The 22291-nt window shown below is 42.3% G+C and overlaps 1 protein-coding gene across 3 annotated transcripts in view; it reads left to right on the plus strand.

Moving 5' to 3' along the window:
- MATN2 (matrilin 2) overlaps positions 1–22291 on the plus strand; it is a 129942-nt gene that overhangs the window by 75044 nt on the left and 32607 nt on the right. For all 3 annotated transcript variants that reach the window (XM_025870890.2, XM_073893007.1, XM_025870889.2), the window contains exons 6-7: positions 4115–4237; positions 16880–17002. In XM_025870890.2, the coding sequence (XP_025726675.1) occupies positions 4115–4237; positions 16880–17002 (246 nt within the window). The remainder of the gene's footprint in view (positions 1–4114; positions 4238–16879; positions 17003–22291) is intronic.

Below are 22291 nucleotides of genomic sequence, written 5' to 3' on the forward strand. Positions count from 1 at the left end.
TGTTCCAACAGCCTGGAGCATTTAGTATGCTCTGGGCATCAGTTCTCATATTTTCAGAGGGAATGAAAAGCATTGACTGATCAGGCATCGGTTAAGTGGAGGTCAGTTAAAAGAGCTTCCTCTGTACAACTCTATTAACTGCCTGAGCCAACACTGGATGTTCTAGAGCATTCTGGAAAAATGCAAGTTTGGAGTATAGGGCTTAGATTTTAGGCCTAAGCAAAACTTCCAACCAGTCCGCACTCTAATAAGGGGCCAACATACTCAGGTGTCTCTCTGAGGGACAGAGCTGGCTGGGCTCAGAAATTACACTCCATGGTGTGTAAGAGGAAGTTTCAAGAGAGAGGGAGAATCTGAGTTTCTGACTTCAGGTATAGATAGTGGCCCACTCAGCATTGTGATATTGTCAAGAACGTGGAAGTCAGAGGAGCAGCTCTTCTCTTTGGTGGGGACACTAAAAAGTAGGTGGCCTGAGGTAGGACAGGCTGGCTGATGGCAGGTACCCCTATCAGTGGTTGGGAGATTTTGAAGATGGTAGATGAGGCCCAACATGGGGAGGTCAGAGGTGGGAGGTGCCTACTGCTAACACGGGTCGGTGTGGGCTGCAGCATGGCCCGCTCCTGTGACTGGGACCCATGCCAGGGCTTGGTCTCAGGGTCCTCGTTTCTGCAAGTATTTACTCGATGTTACAATGGTTCTTGAACGATGAGACCTTAACTTTTATTTTTTTATTTTTTTTATTTTTTATTTATTTGACAGAGAGAGACAGCGAGAGCAGGAACATAAGCAGGGGGAGTGGGAGAGGGAGAAGCAGGCTTCCCGCGGAGCAGGGAGCCCGATGTGGGACTCGATCCCAGGACCCTGGGATCATGACCTGAGCCGAAGGCAGACGCTTAACGACTGAGCCACCCAGGCGCCCGAGACCTTAACTTTTAGAAGAATTTGGTGCTAGAGCACTATTTATGGTATGACTCAACTCTAGCAACTGGCTTAGGTCCCATGACATGAAGATCCTGCAACTATGTGAATGTCCTGTTCCCACAATGATTTGTGTATTTAACCCTCAAATATTAGGTGCTATTAGAACTCTTTAGGGAGGCAAAGTCACAAAAATGATCCTTAGAAACCTAATGAAGCCCAGGGGCGCTTGGGTGGCTCAGTCGTTAGGCGTCTGCCTTCGGCTCAGGTCATGATCCCAGGGTCCTGGGATCTAGCCCCGCATCGGGCTCCCTGCTCGGCGGGGAGCCTGCTTCTCCCTCTCCCACTCCCCCTGCTTGTGTTCCTTCTCTCGCTGGGTCTCTCTCTGTCAAATAAATAAATAAAATCTTAAAAAAAAAAAAAAGAAACTTAATGAAGCTTGGAAGCAAAAGAATAAGCACAACACAGCTTTTAAAACTTGGTAGCTTTTTCCTTTGCATCTTTTGATCACTATGTTAAGTATGTCATTATCTTCCCAGTGCATGGTGTTGGTTTTCAAATCACACATGTGTATTAATTGTGGATCCCATTTCCTTTTTATTATTTCCAAGTTTTTGATATTGGAGTATCCTAAAATGTTATAGAGGAAAATGGTTTTTTTAAAATTAATTAATTTATTTGGGAAAGAGGGGAGGAGGGGCAGAGGGAGAGAAAAAGAGAAACTTAAGCAGACTCTTCACTGAGTGGCTAGACGTAGGGCTTGATCTCATGACCCTGAGAACACAACCTGAGCCAAAACCAAGAATCAGACGCTTACCTGACTGAGCCACCCAGGCCCCAAGGGAAATGTTTTTAAAAGGAAAAACAAATCATCCATAATTCTCCACCTTAACACTGCAAGAATTTTCATTTCTAGTTTCCAGGCTTTAGGCATTCCTAGGAGCTCTATTTTACCTGGGTGTAATCCCTGTAAATATTCAGTTTTGAGATCTACTTTTTCCACCAAATTTTATCTGTCTTCCTATTTACAATTACATGAGGATGAGAATGTTGATAACTGTCACATGCCCCAAGTAGAACTCCCGATCTTCTCCCACAAACTCACTGTGCCTCCCCCATCAGATGACAGCAACTCCATCCTCACGCCAGGTCCCCCAAGTCAGCCTTCCTCCCTCTCTTTTTCTCCTGCCCACCTCTGTTCCGGCAGGACCCCCATGGTCCCCACCTCAACTGATACCTGGTGCATTAGCTTCCTAGGGCCGCCATCACAAAAGACCATAAACTCGGTGACTTAACAGAAAGGTATTGCCTCCTAGTTCTGGGGCTAGAAGCCTGAAGCTGAGGTGCTGGTGGGGCCATGCTCCCACTGGAACTTGTAGGGGAGAAGCCTTCCTTGGTTCTGGCAGTGACCATCGACCCTTGGTTTCCTCAGCCTGCGGCCACATCACTCCAACCACCAAACCCACATGGCGTTCTCCCTGTGTGTCCGCGTCTTCACGGGGCATTCTCCTCTCCCTATAAGGACACCAGCCGTATTGGATTAGGGTCCACCCGTAGGACCTCATTGCTGCTCCACTGGATCAGCAAAGACCCTGTTTCCAAATAAGATCACATTCACAAGTACCGGGGAGAGGACTTCAACATAATCTTTTTGGGCAACACCTTTAGCCCAGAACACCCAGAACACTGCTCCCCTGTCTCTCCCACCCAGCCCTGTGCCCTGCCATCCTGCTTTCACCCTCCACTGTTCCTCACTGGGATGATTGTCGCCTTCTAACTGGTGTACTACTGTCATACTTGCTCTCTGTGGTCTGTTCTCCATTCCCGTGTTCAGAACCTTCCAGTGACTCCCTGCTCACTCAGAGTAAAAACCAAAGTCATGCCGTGGCCTCGGTGCCTCCTGATGCACACTCCATCCTCACCTCCCACCCGGCTCTGCTCCAGTCCCGCTGGCTTCCCTGCGGGTCCTTCAGCACACCGGGCAGGTGCCCACCTCACGGCCCTTGTGCTTGCTCTTCCTTTTGCCCCAGTGCTTGCTCCCTCCCACTTACCCGCTTGGCTAGTCCCTCATTCAAGACTCTGCCCAAATGCCCCCTTCTCCTGAGGGCTCTCCTGGCCACTTCTATTACCTTCCACCGTCCTTCCTGCCTCCCCACGGGATCTATTCCTTTTCCCCAGAATACTCTCCATCTTCTACGAGATGATCCAGTTTACTTATTTATTTTATTTTTTGACCACCCCCACCATCATCCACATGTAAGCTCCTTGAGGACGGGCATCTGTGTCTGTTTTGTTTTTTGCTCTATCCTTAGTCCCTAAAACAGGGCCAGGCCCAGGGTAGGTGTTCAGTAAATATTCGTAGAATTATGAGAAATAGGACAAGACATCTTCTCATAATTCACTAAAGCATTTACCATTATTTATTGTTCATCTTATTTTCCAGATTTTTTTTATCACCGTAAATAATGCTGCTATAAATAGCTTATTTCATATAGTTAATCTCCCCCTTTTCTCAATGATTTCTCTGGGTCACGTTTCCACGGTGAACATTGTCAAATGTCCTTCCAAAAGAATTTTTGTCAATTTATGATTCCAGCTCCATGAAAAGCTCTGATTCCCTTTCCAGGCCACCTTGCCACTATTGGGTTTTGTCCTGTTTTTATTTGTGCAGTTTAATACTTATAAGTGTCGTAAGCCTTGTGATGGTTTTGATTTGGATTTCTTTTTTTTAAATATTTTATTTATTTATTTGAGAGAGAGAGAGAGAGAGAGAGAGAGAGAGAGCATGAGAAGGGGGGAGGGTCAGAGGGAGAAGTAGACTCCCTGAGGAGCAGGGAGCCTGATGCGGGGCTCCATCCCAGGACCCCGAGATCATGACCTGAGCTGAAGGCAGATGCTTAACCAACTGAGCCACCCAGGAGCCCCTGATTTGTATTTCTTTAACGTTTAAATACAATTGGTCGTGTGTTCTTTAGTCTATCTTCTGCTATAAACTACCTGATCTAGACCCCTGATTATTTTTTGGGTGAGGAGGGGAGAAGCCTTGGATCCATGTTTATTTATTCATAGTATTTGGGGGGCAATGATGTTAATCTTCATTTATATTTGTTATAAGTATGCCATTATTTCCAGTCCATCTTGTTATCTCCTTTCCTGTTTGGGTTTCTACTTCAACTCTGTGTTTGAATATTTACAGCTGTGGACTACTGTGCGTCAGAGAACCACGGATGCGAACATGAGTGTGTGAATGCGGACGGCTCCTACTTTTGCCGGTGCCCTAAAGGATTTGCTCTTAACCCAGATAAAAAAACATGCACAAGTAAGTTACATTAAAAAAATGTGTGTGTGTGTGTGTGTGTGTGTGTGTGTGTGTGTTTGGACATTTTTTGGACCTAACATTTTATTTATTTACTTACTTTTATTGTAATTCCTATGTAGTTAGCATACAGTGTCGTATTAGTTTCAGATATACAATACGGTGATTTAACAACAATAACAGCATTTTTTTTTTTTTTTTTTTGATGCTCTTGCTATGGGCACTGTGGCCATGGGACCTCTCCCAAGCATATATTGTAGCACAGGATTATGTGCTGGGAAATCTGATACCTTCCGCCCCTATTCCTCCTTTGTCAGGCCTTTCTTCACTCGTCCCACGACTGTAGCCTACCCTGTCTCGACCTCACTCTTTAAGGCCTTCGACAGAGGTTATCTTTTATTGGAGACCACATGTGGGAGCGTTCTTCTAGCATCTGCTGAGTGTGCTGACAGTCGGACCATCTAACTTCATGCTGGCTCAGCCGGGCTATGCCCATCAGTATTAACAGAGCTTAAGAAATACTTTCACTGAAGCCTTGTGGCTTGTGGGCTTCAGCTCTGACTCCATAGAAATACAGGGAAATCGCTGAGCCTAAAGGAGTTGAATGTGGTTGCTTTGGGGTGGGGGAGGGGTGGGCAGAGGGCGGTTTGCAGAGAATTGCTCATTCTTTTTGACATATTTAGTTCTATTTGATTTTAACTATACACACACAAATCAAAATTAATTTGAGCTCCCAAAATCTGACCATAAAAAATTTATAAAGATGTTTTGCAAAAGGATTGCAAAAGTGTTCTTTTACATGTAAAGGTATGTCAGAGCACTTAAGAGATTGTGTATGGACTATCATCCTGTAGAGGGGTTCACTTGAGAGAAGCTTGGTTTTAAGGTGTTAGGGCTCAGCATTTTTAAAAAGTGTTGTTTTTTTTTTTAAGATTTTATTTATTTATTTGAGAGAGAGTGCACGCACGGGAGAGAACACAAGAGGGAGAAGTAGAAACAGGCTCCCGACTGAGCAGGGGGGCTGGATCCCAGGATCCCGGGATCATGACCTGAGCCAAAGGCAAATGCTTAACGGACTGAGCCACCCAGGTGCCCCTAAAAAGTGAAGTTTAACAGCAGGTTAGCATAAGTCATCTCTAAAACATACATCAGTGAGAAAATAGGATTTCAATTCATAAAAAGTTCATGCACCCACAACCTTTCTAAAATAAATCGATTATGTAAGGCAGGATATACTTGCACAGTGTTTTAAAAAGCGTCCCCCACGCAATGCCTGGAATATAAACTTGCCCTTCAATACCTAATCATCAGCAGCTTACAAACTACTGGAGCTGGAGGTAGGGGTGGAGCGTGCAACTGCAAGGGAGACATTCAGTCAAAACATACATTTCTGGAGCCCTAAAAATGTGCCAATAGCAATGAACAAGGCAAGGTCCTTCCTGGAGGACCAGATATCTGGGCTGAGTCTTGAAGGCAGAGCCCGTCATTTATTTTCCGGGCAAAGAAGGCTGAGACACGGGTGGCCAGGAGGAGGAAGAGACGAGCCAGACAGGCTCAGACCCATGCCTGGCACAGGACCTACATGCAGTTTATTTTATTTTATTTTTTTTTTAAAGATTTATTTATTTATTTTGAAAGAGTGAGAATGAGAGAGAGAGAGAGAGAGAGAGAGAGCACATGAGAGGGGGGAGGGCCAGAGGGAGAAGCAGACTCCCTTGCTGAGCAGGGAGCCCGATGCGGGACTCGATCCCGGGACTCCAGGATCATGACCTGAGCCGAAGGCAGTCGCTTAACCAACTGAGCCACCCAGGCGCCCCCTACATGCAGTTTATTGAAAGAAGAAGTGAATGAATGAGTGGACCCCTCTGTGCCTCGTCTCCCTTCCCCTCTGAATTTTCAGAACCATAGGCCAGTAGCCTGGGCTCTGGTCCTGGCTGGGAATGTGGTTGCTGGGCTGATAGGTCAGTTCTCTTCATCAGAGAGGAGGCCATGTGATGCCAAGGGGCTGTCTTCAGCCTCAGATCAAATTCTGCTCTTTCACTGCGTGATCTTGGGCAAGTTATTTGCGCCTCGGTTTCTTCAACTAATAGGGGATAATAATGCTGCCTGCTTCATAGTGTTGTCTTGAAAACTAAATGAAATCATCCATATAAACCATTAGGCAAAATTGTCTGGTGCTGAGCAAGTTCTTTTAAGGGATGATACTGCCTTCAAAGACTTTAAATTGGTATTTATTGAGCATATACCACACGCCTGAGCTAAGTTTAATAGTGTATGGCCCCAGGCTTCCACTGGGATGAGACTTGGAGGAAAACACACATCCTATCCAGTCTCCCTCCTGCCTCTGCAGAACTCCATCCCTGCCTGGAGTCCCTGTCCCCAGTTCCCAGTGCCTCATGATCACCCCCACCCTGTGGCTCAGCATGTCTCCTATCCCAGAAGCTCTTGGGATGTGGAGGATTACAAGCCCCAGGATGGTGCGGGCAAGGGGGCCCTGGCAGTGGGCACTGAAGCGCAGAGGCCTGGGAGGAGAGGTCTTTCTGGGAGGCAGGGGCTGGACTGGTCCAGCTGGGAGGCCTCACCAATTAGGCACGGAGCCCAGCATTCCAGCTGCCTCTGGGCCCTGGTAGAGTCAAGACCCAGAAGTGGGCAGAGAAGAGTGCTGGGCACTTGTAGGGGTCTGGGCAGGCAGCATCGGGGAGATGTGTCCCCTAGAAAAAGGACCCCTTTCCTCCCATGCTTGGGAGCAGGGTGAGGGCCAGACCTGGGGAGGTTACTGGCGAGAGGAACGGGACCCCCGGCTTACTTGGAAAGCTGCGAGAGTGGGAAATAAAGCGAAACCCAGCAGTAAGAACTGAGAGCCTTGGGAGCACCCCACATCTGTGAGGGACAAGGACGAGAACTGTGGAATAGGGGCCAGTTAAAAAGACAGAAACAGGATGGAGGCGGAAACTCAGAATCCAGGCAGCCATCCCATTAGTAATTAATGAGACATCGTGTCAGCTTCCAGCCAACTCCGCCTGGGTGCTCCCGTGATGTTGAGAGAGCTTTTAAAAAATTTTTCCACTTCTCATAAACTTGCAGAAAATGAAATGAAACAAAAGATACGCAGTCCCTTAAATGTTGTCTCTCTTTTTAACCAAGAGTATATTTGAGGGCTTCATCCAATTGGTAAGTATATAATTATTGAAAAGGAGACTGTCAGTGTGATCTACCAAAGCATGATTAATTCATGATTAAGCCAAAATGTACATAATAGAGCTTTATGTTCCTGAACAAATAATATAATTTAAAATATGTAAGTACTCAGGGCTCCCGGGTGGCTCAGTTGGTTAAGCAACTGCCTTCGGCTCAGGTCATGATCCCGGGGTCCTGGGATCGAGCTCCACATCGGGCTCCCTGCTCAGTGGGGAGCCTGCTTCTCCCTCTCTCTCTGTCTCCCCTGCTTGTGCTCTCTCTCTCTCTCTCTCTCTCTGTGTGTGTGTCAAATAAATAAATAAAATCTTTTTAAAGAATAAATAAATAATAAATAAATAAAATAAAATATGTAAGTACTCAAAAAAGCACCACTTTTTATATCAACTCTTTGTATCTTTATATCAATCCTGAAGCAACCCAGCCAAACCTATCTGAATATTTTGTAGAGGGGAGAAGAGTAGAAATATGCAGGTACCATTAATTTGCAAGTAAAAAAAGTAAGACTTTTTTTCATTACAGTCCAATATATGTAATAAGGTTACCACTGTAGCCATTTTGAAGGGTACAGTTCGGCGGTGGTAAGAACATCAGCGTTGTGGTGCAACCATCTCCACCATCCAGCTCCCGAACTTTTCATCTCCCCAAACTGAAACTCATCCTTATTAAATAACTCCCCATTCCCTTCCCAGCCCCCAGCCCCTGGCAACCATCCTTCTACTTTTGTCTCTATGAATTCGACTACTCTAGGTCCCTTGTGTAAGTGGAATCGTACATTTGTCCTTTTGTGACTGGCTTCTTTCACTTAGCATAATGTCTCCAAGATTCACCCACTCATGTTGTGGCCTGTGTTGGAATGTCCTTCTTTTTTAAGGCTGGGTAATATTCCATCGGTAATATTCCATTGTATGTAGACATCACACTTAGTTTATCTGTTCCTCTGTCACGAGACACCTGGCTTGCTTCTACCTCTGGGCTACAGTGAACAATGCTGCTATGAACGTGAAAGTGCCAGTATCTGTTCAAGCCCCTGCTTTCAAACTGCTAGGTCCTATTGTGGCAAGACTTTTTGAGGTCTACTTTGAAACCATTACTACTGAGCCAGACATGAGAACACTCTCAGATGTTAAGGGTCTTTTCATGGGAAAGATAGAGGACTTCCATCCACCAGACAGGAATTCATGTCTTGGTATCAAGGAGACTGTGGGTTTCATGTTTCATGCGATAATGAGTTAAGGCAATTATAGACATTTGTAATTTATATAATAGCATATTGTTATTTATTATTTACTGACTTTGAGATCATTATACTCATTATTTTTTAGACTCCATTGATAACTTCGTTGACATTTCCATCCTTTTTTCAAGTAGGAATGCTTTGCACAGAGTAAAGTACTACATGAATATTTATACTTTCATTAAAAGTGAAACACAGAAAAAGGGAATAATTTTATACTGAATCAGCGGCATAAAATATAAAATGTGTAAAATGTATCAGTCTTTGGGTTTCCTGGCCAGCTCATGGTTAAGCTGCTGTAATATGCCACTTTTGTGAGAACAGTGTGCATGAATCAAAGACTCTCAGTTAGAGGCGGCCTTAAAGTTCAACCTAGTTCTAGCCCAACCACCCATCCTACAATATTCCCACCATGCCATCGTCCAGCCTGCACTTGAATACTCCTACTGAGAGGACACTCACTACACCCCATGCAGTGCATTCCCCTTTGTGCAGCTCTGACTCTTAGAAAGTGATTCCTTAAACTGAGCTGATAACTACTTCCTTGCACTTTGAAACCAACAGAACAAATTAAGCTTCTTGTATTTTCTTGGTCACTGAGACTGAGTCATATCAGAATAACTTTGTTTCATTTAGTAGACTAGCCAGGCATGGAAAATGTGGTAAGAACTATCTATACTTTCATAGACATTCATCCAGTTTGTGGATGAAAGCCCTGTACCCCATAGACCAGATGGAGAAATGTGTGCTGGATGAAAGAATAATTGGTCAGGTCTGTAACTGGCTGAATGTCTGTACCCAGAAGATGTTAATTGCTGAGCTGCTATCCTCATAGAGGGAGGTTTTTTAAGCACCCTGGCAAAAAGAAGCCTGAAGAAGTATGTGAGATCTGTCTTATATCCTTAGTGACCCCTTGTTGGTTCTTAGTGGGCAGTGTTTACACATCTAAATCCTCCAAAACACTCCATTAAGAGTAATACCGATTCCCATTTATTCATTCAACGACTATTTGTTGAGCACCTACTATGTGCCAGATACTATTAGAGACACTGAGCATGCAGTGGTAAGTAAAACAGACTAAAACACTTCTGTCCTTATGGACAGTATCTTACATTCTATTGGAGCAGAGTAAGATGAGAATACAGGGCTCACAGGAAAGTGGCATTTGATCAAAGACTTGAAAGAGGTGAGGAAAGGAGGAGATGTTTAAAGCAGGGGAAATGGCACCAGTGCAAAGGCCCTGAGGCAGGCACTGTGAGGTTTGGCAATTTGAGGGACAGCAAGGAAGTCCATGTGACTAGAAGACAATGAGACATAGTAATGTAGTGTTGTGGTCCATGGAGCATAGAGCCTGTCCTCTCCATAGTCATATGTTTGAATCCCCAAATTCCAGTGATACCTGTGAGTTCATAGTCACTCCCCTATTCTAAAAACCTAAATTGGCTTTGCTTGTTGCCTGTATTTTGTGTTTTGGATATAGACATCAGAAGCTATACATATTGTCCCCAGCAATTTTCCCTGATTATTTTCTTCGCCGTTACTGGGCACTGCCCACACTGTTCTTTTTTTCTATTTTTTTTAATGCTATTTTCCATGGCAACTAATTCACAATTATGAACAGGTATACTTATTTTTAATACCCTTTTTAATTACAAAAGTAATGTAGAAAACTGGATCATATAGAAATGAAATTGTATAAAATGAAATGATCTATACTCTCATCACCCAGAGATAACCATAATTAATACTGATTTGCTCTTTCTCTTCTGCCTTTTTATGTGCATGAATATATTTTTATAGAGTTGAGATCATATGGTATAACATTAAATCATGAGTATTTTCAAATGTCATTTAAATTTTATTTTATTTTATTTTTTTTTTATATTTTATTTATTTATTTATTTGAGAGAGAGAATGAGATAGAGAGAGCACATGAGAGGGGGGAGGATCAGAGGGAGAAGCAGACTCCCTGCTGAGCAGGGAGCCCGATGTGGGACTCGATCCCGGGACTCCGGGATCATGACCTGAGCCGAAGGCAGTCGCTTAACCAACTGAGCCACCCAGGCGCCCCAAATGTCATTTAAATTTTATCAAAAACATTAAAAAATTTTAATGTCTGCATGATAATTTATCATATGTATGTATCACAAATTGCTCAACGTTTTTTTTCGCTGCTCAAATTGTATTGTGGCAAATATCCTCATATATAAGTCTTTGCATTTCTGACCAGGAGTAAAACACAAAAGAAAATTTATTGAATCAAAGGCTGTTAACAATTTTAAGGTTTTTGATGTATATTGCAAAATTATTTTCCAAAAAGTTTGTAACAGTTTATACTCTACTGTGTTTTGAGGAGGTGATTAAAAATTTTTTTGCTAACTTACTAGGAAAAAATATTTTCTCATTGCTTTATTATCATGTGTAATTACTTTTCTTCACAAAATTATATAGTAATATATAGAGATAATTGACAAATATATATTTTTTGGAGTTGTTATTTGATTAATGAATAGTCTGTTCAAATTAAAATTAACTCAAGAAGAAATAGATCATGTGAATAAAGCCTCTATCTATAAAAATAAATTGAACTTGTACTTATAAACCATCCCACAAAGAAAACACTAGGACCAGTTGACTTAACTCGTGAATTCTACCAAACATTTGAGTAAGAACTAATACTAATTTACACAAATTCTTCAAGAAAATCAAAGAAGAAGGAACATTTTTCAACTTATTCCACGAAGCCAGCATTATCCCTATACAAAACCCAGAAAAATATATTACAAGAAGAGAAAAATACATTACAAGAAAAGAAAACTACACACAAATATCCCTCATAAAATACATGTAAAAGTTCTTTAAATATTTTTAGCAATCAAATGCCACAATATATAAAAAAGATAGTGCATCTCAACCAGTGAGATTTATCCCAGGAATTCAAGATTCGTTTAACATTCAATACTTGATCAGTGTAACTCACAATATTAACATATGAAAAAGCAAAAACCATATAGCCCAACTCAATAGATACAGAAAGAGCATTGCACAAGACCTGACATCCAATTATGATTTTTGAAAGAAAAAAACTGGGGCACCTGGGTGGCTCAGTCGGTTAAGCGTCTGCCTTCGGCTCAGGTCATGATCCCGGGGTCCTGGGATCGAGCCCTGCATCAGACTCCCTGCTCGGCGGGAAGCCTGCTTCTCCCTCTCCCACTCCCCCTGCCTGTGTTCCCTCTCTGGCTGTGTCTCTCTCTGTCAAATAAATAAATAAAATCTTTTAAAAATAAAGAAAGAAAGAAAAGAAAAAAACCTCTGCAAACCAGGAATGTTGAGAACTGCCTCCATCTGATAAAATGCATCAGTGGAGAAAGCATCAGGTAACGTCATACTTGATGAAACACTGAATGCTTTCCTTATAGGATTAGAAACAAAACAGGATACCCATTTCACCACCTCCTTTTAGCATTGTACTATAGGTTCTGGCCATTGTAATAAGGAAGAAAAAAAGAAATGAAATCTGGATTGGAAAAGAAGAATTAAAGCATCTTTATTAACAGACATGATCATCTGTGTAGAAATTGCAGCAGAGTCTACAAAAAAGCTACTAAAACTTTTAAGTGAGTTTAGCAAGGTTGCAGGATACAAGGTCTATATTGCAAAAAACAACTATTTTTTATATTTTTTAATGGAAAATCAAGATTAAAAAATACCATTTATCATAACATCAAAAATATGTAGTTACCTATGGGTAAATTTGACAAAAAATGTGAAAGACCTATACACTGAAAGCTATAAAATATCGCTAAGGGAAATTAAAGAAGACTTAATAAAATATATCATGTTCATGGATCCGAAGACTTAATATTTAACTGTCCTTTCCAAAGTAATCTATACATCAAAGCAATATTTATCATGATCCTAGCATGCTTTTTTGTAGAAACTGACAAGCTGATTCTAAAATATATGTGACAATGCAAAGGATTAAAACAGTCAAATGAATTTTGAAAACAATGCACAAAATTGGAGAACTTAAACTACCTGATTTTTTAATACTAATTATAAAGCAACAGTTATCAAAACAGTGTGGTATTGGTGTAAAGATGGACATATAGGTCAATGGGACAGCATAGAGTCCAGAAATAGCCCTACACATATATGGTGAAATGATTTTCAATAAAGGTGCCAAGGCAATTCATGGGGAAAAGGATAATGTCTTCCACAAAGGGAACAATTGGATTGCAAAAAAAAAACAACTTCAGCTTTTTTTTTTGCAGCTTATACCATAACAAAATTTAACTTGAAATGAATTTTAAACTTAAATATAAGAACAAAAGTATAAAAATTCTAGAAGGAAACATAGAAGATCTCAGTGACCCCGAGTTTGGCAAAGGTAGGACACAAAAGGCAGAAACTATGAAAATTAAAATGAACAACTTGAACTTCATCAAAATTTAAGCTCTTGTTCTTCAAAAGATACCATTGTTAAAATGAAAAGGCAAGCCATAGACTGAAAAAGAAATACTTGCAAAAATTATATCCAAAAAAAGATTTATATTTAGAATATATAAAAAAACTCTTGAAGCTTAATAATGAGACAAACAACCCAATAAAAATGGACAAGGGCGCCTGGGTGGCTCAGTTGGTTAAGCGACTGCCTTCGGCTCAGGTCATGATCCTGAGTCCCAGGATCGAGTCCCGCATCGGGCTCCCTGCTCAGCAGGGAGTCTGCTTCTCCCTCTGACCCTCCTTCCTCTCATGCTCTCTCTCTCTCAATAAATAAATAAAAATCTTTAAAAAAATGGACAAAAGATTTGAAGAGATACTTCACTAAAGAGGTTATAGAGATGGCAAATAAGCATATGAAAATATATTCAACAGTGTTAGTAATTACAGGAATGCAAAATAAAACCACAATGAGATGATTACTACACCCTAAAAGAATGGCTAAAATGGCCAAGTGTTGGTGAAGATGTGGAGCAATCGGAACTCTCATAAACTGGTGTTGAGAATGTTTAAGAAATTAAGCATATGTCAATGGCATGACCCAACCATTCTACTCCTAGATGTTGACTCAAGAAAAATAAAAGCGTATGTCTACATAAAGACCTATACATGAATGTTCTTGGCTACTTTATTTGTGATAGCCCAAAACTAGAAACAACTCAAATCCCAACACCAGGTAAATGGATAAATAAATTGTGGTATATCCATGTAATGAAATACTATAAAAAGGAACAAGCTATTGATAATACACATGAACATGGATGAATCTCAAAATAATTATGATGAGTGAAAGAATCCAGACCCGGGGTGCCTGGGTAGCTCAGTTGGTTAAGCGTCTGCCTTTGGCTCGGGTCATGATCTCAGGGTCCTGGGATTGAGCCCCGCGTCAGGCTCCCTGCTCCGCGGGAGTCTGCTTCCCCCTCTCCCTTTCCCTCTGCCCCTTCCCCCTGCTCATGCTCTGTCTCTGCCTCTCTCTTTCTCTCAAATAAATAAATAAAATCTTTAAGAAAGAGAGAAAGAAAGAAAGAAAAGAACCCAGATCCAAAAGAATACATTCTATATGACTCCATTTTAATAAAATTCTAGAAAACAGAAACTGAAATTTTTGAAAGACTGATGATTATATGGGGCCAGAGGATTTGGAGAAGAATGAATTAGAAAGAGACACAAGAAAACTTTTGAGAGGAATGGCATAAGTTCATTATCTCGATTGGGGTGATAGTTTCCATGGAAGCATACGTATGTGAAAATTCATCAAGTTGTTCATCTTAAATAGGTGCTTTTTGTCCGTTGTACCTCAATAAAACTCAAAACAAGTAGGGGAAACTGTATTACTCAAAAATGTGAATGTCATAACACCCAAAGAGGCTGTAGAAATATTCTAGACTATCAATGTTCTACTGAATAGAACATTCTGTGATGATGCCAATGTTCTGTATCTGCACCATACAGTACGGCAGTCAGAAGCTACTATGGCTATTGAATACTTGAGATGTGGCTGGTGCGACTGAGGAACTAGATTTTTAATTTAATTTTTATTTTTTTTAAAGATTTTATTTATTTATTTGAGAGAGAGAATGAGAGAGAGAGCATGAGAGGGGGTTGGGTCAGAGGGAGAAGCAGACTCCCTGCTGAGCAGGAAGCCTGATGCGGGACTCGATCCCGGGACTCCAGGATCATGACCTGAGCCGAAGGCAGTCGCTTAACCAACTGAGCCACCCAGGCGCCCTTAATTTAATTTTTAAAAACGATTTATGTATTTATTTATTTGAGAGAGAGCGCGCATGCTTGTGGGGAGGGGAGGAGCAGAGGGGGAGGGAGAGGGACAAGCAGACACAGAGCCTGAAAAGGGGCTCGAGCTCATGATCCCGAAATCATGAGTCAGATGCTCAACTGAGCCATCCAGGCACCCCTAATTTAATTTTATTTCAGCCCATTTTGATTTAAATGGCTACATTCGACACATGGTTCTAGATTAAAGGAAGCTAAGCATAAATGAAAACTAAATATAATCTCTGACCTTATACTGGATTCTATACTGGAGGAGTAAAAACACTATAAAGAACATTATTAGATCAACTGATAAGACTAGAATATGGATGGTAGATTAAAGTATTATATCAATGTAAATTTATAAATTTTACAACTATACTGTGGTTATCTAAGAGAATATCCTTCCTCTTAGGAAGCTCACACTGTATTTGGAAAAAGGACCATGATGTATGTAACTTACCTCAAATAGTTCAGAAAGATGAACAAATGATAAAGCAAATGTGGTAAAATGTTAACAATAGGTGAATCTGGTAGAGAGTATACAGGTGTTTCTTGTACATTTATGTTGGCAACTTTTTGTAAATTTGAAATTGTTTCCAAATAAAAAGCTTTAAAAAATACCTTATATGTGATGATATTTTTTTAAAAAGCTTCCCAGTCTTTTTGAGTGCCTGGCTGGCTTAGTCGGTGGAGCATGTGACTCTTGATCTCAGGGTCATGAGTTTGAACCCCACACTGGGTGTGGAGATGACTTAAAAATAAAATCTTAAAAAAAAATAAAGAATTCCAGTCTTTTAAGGATACATTACGAAATATCTATGGACAAAATGATATAGCATCTGAGATTTGTTTCAAAGTAACATGGAATCCTAACATGAGAGGAACGTAGATTGATTCTCTTGAAGCCAAATGATATGTATACGAGTTTATTATACTCTTCTGTCCATTTTTGTGTACATTTAACATTTCCATGACTTTAAATTGGGAAGAATTGGCATTTACTTAATGTTTTTCCTTTTAAGGATATTGCGTGCCTTTCTCTTACTCATTTTGTTTCCTATGGTACGGGCTGGGAAAGCTCATTTATACCAAATTCTTCATTATGAAAATGATATCCGTAGGTCACATGTTCCTTAATACAATAAAAATCTTCATCACAACAAAAATATTTATGACCCCATCAGTGGTCAACTATTTCAAGCAATTTTAAGCAGTGTTTTCAATTCCCATGATAGCAAAACCTTTGATCAAACCCTTCCATAGAAACCACTTGCATATCTAAAAATGCTTATATAAGTAAGACGCCATTATAAAAAATTCCATGTAACCTTTTTTTTCCCTTGATATTTTGGTTTAAATTAATGTGTACCTAGAGATCACATTCTCTGACTGTGAAGCCTTGAGAAAATCCTAGTGAAGATGAGTCCAGTGGAGCAATGAGAACAGTCTTTTGCACTCAGGATATCTATGCCATTCACGCCTTCTTTTTCCCAGGATCTGGCTTCATGTCTTATTGTTTGGCTCAGTGTGTGAGGGATTTAAGTAGTTTGGGGTTAGACTTTGGGAAGATTTCATTGTTTTAACTGCATAAATTCCATAAAGCATTGAACTAAGCTCTCTCTTCCCAGCCTGTGATACAACAAACAAATGCTCCATCATACTTTTTTATTTAGGGGCTCTTACATGAACCAGGACAAGGAAAGCATCTTCACAAATTCATTTGCTGCATAAACATTTTGTAATGTCAAGGAAGTTCTCACTGGGGGGCCATATCTCTAAACATGGAAATAGCTTCACTGAGAGATCCCTTCATAGTGGGAGTGTTTGAGGTTATGGGAATCTATCTGTTTAGGGAAAATGAAGACTGAAAATCCCTTGGTTTTCTGGTTAGATTTATTGTTTTGTTCATCATTATTATGATTTCTCTTTCTCTCCAGAGATAGACTTCTGTGCCTCGTCTCATCATGGCTGCCAGCACGAGTGTGTTAACATAGGTGACTCCTACTCCTGCCGCTGCCTAAAAGGTTTCACCCTGAATCCAGATAAGAAGACCTGCAGAAGTAAGTCCCCTGGGTGTAGGAGAAGGGCTTGTTCCCATAAATGCCCCGCTAAATTTCCTTTTCCTTGCAAATCTGAAGCCAGTATACTTGTACTCAGCATTTGTGTTTACTAACACTCTTCTGCCCTTGATTTTACCTTTTGTCACTCCTGATTCTGTGATGGGGATGATTTTTAGAGACTGAATAGACTGGGTCTGGCCACGGGATTCATTGAGCAGAGTCGAAGCTCCAACCTATGGGAAATGAGGGCACACCACCCCCCTCCTCATTAGCCCCACAACATGTATTTGGGACTTTGAGAAAGAACAGTCTGGGCTCAGAGACAGGAGGTAAAAGGAGTTAGTTTCTTCCAGTTATACCAGATGAGATACCTGATGGCTGCTAAGCGGGGGAAATTGCTGCTCTATCCTCTTTGACACGAAGAAAGAAAAAAAACTCTGACTTTAGGGCATCCCCGCAGCACTCAAGAGGTACATGGTGTCAACAGGATGAAATGAATAATGTGCTGAGTGACTCAAATGCCTATCAGCTGGCACATCAAGGGTGATCTAGAGCACGGACCCCAAATGGGATCTCTTTAAACCAGACTGTCCCTGAGAAACCACTAGAATGGAAGGTCCACAAGGACAGAGAGTCTTCTCTCTCTCTCTCACTCTTGAATCCTCAACACCCCAAGGGCTTAGCACATGGAGGTGTAACACAAGACTTGCTGAGTGAATGACTGAAGGAATGAGTAAACGGATCTCTCTGAGATTTATCATCCTGGAGGAATTGCAACTATTGTTTGAATTACTCGATCTCTTTAGGAAGATGGCCCTTTTAAAGCATGCAGATTGTGAACTTTTTTAAAAAAGTATTTCTGTAGTCAGGCGACACACGTACTGACTTGTTTGTGTTCTCCTGGCAGTCTTGTTTATAGAACTTTCTGGAACCCCCTCTTAGGGATGTATGTTCTCATGCACTTCACCTGCCTCTTCCTGGCGATAGGTACAGCAGGGCTCTGCATCACAGGCAGGACTGAATTTTCAAACGCTCAACCATGTATTTCTTTTGAAAAAGCACTGTGGGCTATAGAACTGAATCCAGACAAGCCACATTCTGCTCCCAGCACATATGGACTTAGCCCCTCACTCTAATAAGCATTAGACCTTGTACCGTGGTAGATGGTTGCAGAGGCCATGTTTTGAAACTGCGCCTTTCTTATAAAAGATAATTCCTACAGCCTTGCCTAGATGCAAACCCTGCAAACATTCGAGCATTAAATAGGAATTTTCACTGAGAGCATTCAGAATGTGAAAACAATTAGGTGGAATATTTTCCATTAGACCACACATGCATTCACTAGGGTAAAGGGCCAACTTTTCTGGCCTGGCCACTCCTCTCTGCTATTTACACCTTTTTCTAGGGATAAGTGTGTTAGTGGCTGACTATACCCAGGGAAAATCAGTCACAGGTGGACTCATTTGTAGACCAAAAGCTCTTATGCAGGGGATAATTAGATCTGGTTCAACTCAGGCACACATTGTGGTTGCAAGCTTCATGTGTATTACTAATGGAGGGAAAAGGGAACTAGTTAGGCATACGGCCATCAGTGAAGGGGAATTTGCTTGAAGCTCTTCATCTCTTTATTTATGTGCGAGAGACAGCACAAGTGGGAGGGGAAGAGAGAGAGAATCTCAAGCATCTCTGTGCTGAGCATGGAACCCGATGTGAGGCTCACAACCCTGAGATCATGACCTGAGCCAAAACCAAGAGTCAGCCACTTAGCTGACCACACCACGCAGGCACCCCTGGAGCTCTTCATCTCCTACCAATCATCTAGGATTCCTTCATCCTCTGCCACTCCCCCACATCCTGCCTGGAGAGGGACTTGGAGTAAGAGAAGGGTCCAAGGCAGTGGACGCATGCATTGTTATCAGGGGAGGAAGGAGGTCAAGAACAGAAGGGTGAGTGGAAAGGAGGTGACCATTGGGAGTAGTTTGACCACCACAAATGAGCCCATACATGGGCCTGTTTGTAGGCTGTGGCCCAGTCCAGAGTCCCTAATGCTCATCCGTATATGTTTAGCAATTATAGCTCCATTTCCTCTTTAGCCAGGTGTCCTACTTTTTCATCCAAGAAAAATGGAATTTGTTTCTAAAACTCCATGTCCTCACCAGCCCTTCTCTCAACCTCCTGCCTCATTGTTACATTTTCCATTGTCTGTGCAGACCCAGCACTGGGCTCCTGAGGTCAGCCTCTTAGAGCCACCCCTGACTTAATGTTTGCACTCTGTCCATTATGGCAGACAGCTGTGAATGGAAGTGAGCGCTCCCTGTCTCTCTGGAGCATTATGTGGAAGAGGGAAACAAGAAATTAGATTTAAATCTGGAGTTTGTTATTAAGAGTTTGAAGGTCTCGAGAGCATTACAGACCTCAAGCTCAGGGTACAGCCATTTACATTTAATAGATGGTGGATGGATGTGGGCAATTTTCAAATCTAATAAGAAATCTGTTTTTCAAAGGAATTTGATGTCATCCAATTAAGGTGGAAAACAAAGTTCAAGGCAGAATTCTACTAAAGAAAAGTCTCTTGGCCGGGATTTCTTCTTCCTCCTCATCTGGGCACAATTTCTTTTTCTGGAAAGTACTGTCATCATTTTAAAGCATAAATTATTAAGGCGGTGGTGCAAAGCACAGAAACTGGGACTGGCCTGGCTGTTGAGGTGGGGCCTGAGGGCGGAATCCTATGTGGGTGTGACCCGTGTGCTGGGCTCCAGGATTGCTCATGCTGGCCCCGTGGTTGATGCTCTCCGTCGCTGGAGACATCATACTTGAAGAGCTGGGATGGCATACAAGGTTGGACTGAGCTGGGAGATGTGAGGGCTGGTCTTAGCAGTGTCACTCATACTGGCCCTATGACCTTCAACAGGCTTACTCTCCTTCTCTGGACCTGGATTTGCTAAACCAAAGGAACATGACATCCTGCTTTAACATTTAGTAGCCTGTCCAATTTCTCTGAAATGTGCTATCTGTGCCACTCCATGGGCATTATGATTCACTGTCTGGGGTCACTGCTCTTTCATGTTTTTATGTCGTACCTTCTCAGGGAAATCTCCACCTTTCTTGTGAGTTGGCACTTCTAAGTTCTGTTTAAAATTTATTGTCTGACTGTCCCTCCAACTGACCTCATGTGGGGCTCACTGGACCCTCTGGGCTTCACCAGGTAAAGCTACCCACAAGCCTGGCCCATGTGTGGCACTTACAGTTAGCGAGGAGACTGAAACACCTATGGGGCACATGGTAGGTACTCAATAAATACTGATGAAGTAATACACATGTGAAGAAATGTAACTCAAGCATGTAAAGAAGGCCACGATCTACAGTTAAACCTTTGCGATCAGGAACCATTTGGAGAAGAGTCCGTGTTTGCCAGATAGCTGAGTGATCACATCTTTAAGAATCAAAATGATTTTCAGTTTAATTATTTCATATGTAAATCTTTCTTAAAGATAATGCTGGGAGGGCACCTGGGTGGCTCAGTCAGTTGAGTATATGACTCTTGATTTCAGCTCAGGTCACGATCTCAGGGTCATGATCTCATGGCTCAGCCGGGAGTCGGCTTGACATTCTCTCCCTCTCTCTCGACCCCTCCCCTCTGCTTGTGCAGCAGGGCATGCTCTCTCTCTCTGTCTCTCTCTGTCTCTCTCTCCCAAATAAGTAAATCCTTAAAAAGAGAGAGAGAGAGAGAGAGATTGCTGGCTTTTAAAAAAATTGTGGTGGGGCGCCTGGGTGGCTCAGTTGTTAAGCGTCTGCCTTCGGCTCAGGTCATGATCCCAGGATACCTGCTCTGAGGGAAGCCTGCTTCTCCCTCTCCCACTCCCCCTGCTGTGTTCCCTCTCTCGCTGTCTCTCTCTCTGTCAATTAAATAAAAATCTTAAAAAAAAATTGTGGTAAAATACACCTAACATAAAAATGACCGTTCTAACCATTTTTAAGTGTATACTTCAGTGGCTTTAAGAACATTCACATTATTGTGCAACCATCATCACCCTTAAACTCCAGAACTTTGTCATCTCCCCAGACTATACCCATTAAACAATGACTCCCCATTCCCATCTCCGCCTCCAAGCTCCTGGCAACCACCATTTGATTTTCCGTGTCTCTGAGTTTGCCTGTTCAAGTTACCTCATATAAGTGGAATCATATAATATTTGTCCTTTTGTGTCTGACTTATTTCACTTCACATGATGCCTTCAGGCATCATCCACGATGTAGCATATGTCAGAATTTCCTTCCTTTTTAAGGCTGATTTCAAGTCCCTGCTTTTGATTCTTTTGGGTAAATATGCAGAAGTGGAATTGCTGGATCCTATGGTAATTCTCTATTTAATTTTTTGAGGAAACTCCATACCGTTTCCCATAGTGGCTGAATGCTGGCTTTTTAAAGCAGCATTTACTGAAAACCATTTCACCTTTCTCTGGGCCTGTGAGGAAGCGATTCCCACAGACCCTCCGCTATGTGGCCCCAGACTGTAGGGCCCTTTGTACTCTATCTCTTTGCTTGTTTTTCTTTTGTCTGTCTGTATGTGGCCAGTGTTTATTGACAGGCCCCTTTTTCTTCACTGAAGCTCCTTGCTTGTTTCCCAGCATTCAGTTCTGTTCCTCACAGGTAAGGTTGTTGATGAGTTCCAGGCTGATGAACTGAAACCGCACGCAGCTAACAATATCCTGCCTCCCCTCACACAGAAGGGATGAGTTACAGAGAAGGCCAAGGGGTCAGTGACACTTGTGGTGGCGTCTCTCCTCTTTGGCCATTCCCTGCGTGTGGTGAGAGTGCTCTCTGCATGCTCAGTGTGCAGCCACTTCTCCTCAAACTCTGTCCCCAGTCACTTGGGAGGGTGCATCAAAGCCCCTCGAAGGGATGGTTGCCAGGCTGGCTTAGATCAGCCATGATTCATGCCTTGGGGGTCAGGGTTCTAGTCCCGAGGAGACGGGGTAATGGCTGTTGGCATGGTAACCAGCAGTGTCTGCCCACATCTGCAGGAGAAAGAACAATGCAGTTAAACAGAGCCAGCTCAGCCACTAAGGGGACAGTTCCTCCAACACCAGTCTCATGAAGACCCTCCACGAGGTCATTTGATTTCCTTTCCCAGTTCTCCATCTCCCTTATAACCTGTTCTTCATGGGGTCTTGTGACTTTAACATTTTCTACCAGGAAATGAAATGCTAATTGGCTCCCGGTAAAGATGCTGCTCCCACCTGCTGGCAGAAACCCAGCCTGGAGGGGGGCAAATGTCTACATAGGACA

Source organism: Callorhinus ursinus, unplaced genomic scaffold (assembly GCF_003265705.2).
Source record: "Callorhinus ursinus isolate GAN/ISIS: 27379988/994484 unplaced genomic scaffold, GSC_fseal_2.0 scaffold5, whole genome shotgun sequence".
In the NCBI taxonomy this organism is placed as follows: domain Eukaryota; kingdom Metazoa; phylum Chordata; class Mammalia; order Carnivora; family Otariidae; genus Callorhinus; species Callorhinus ursinus.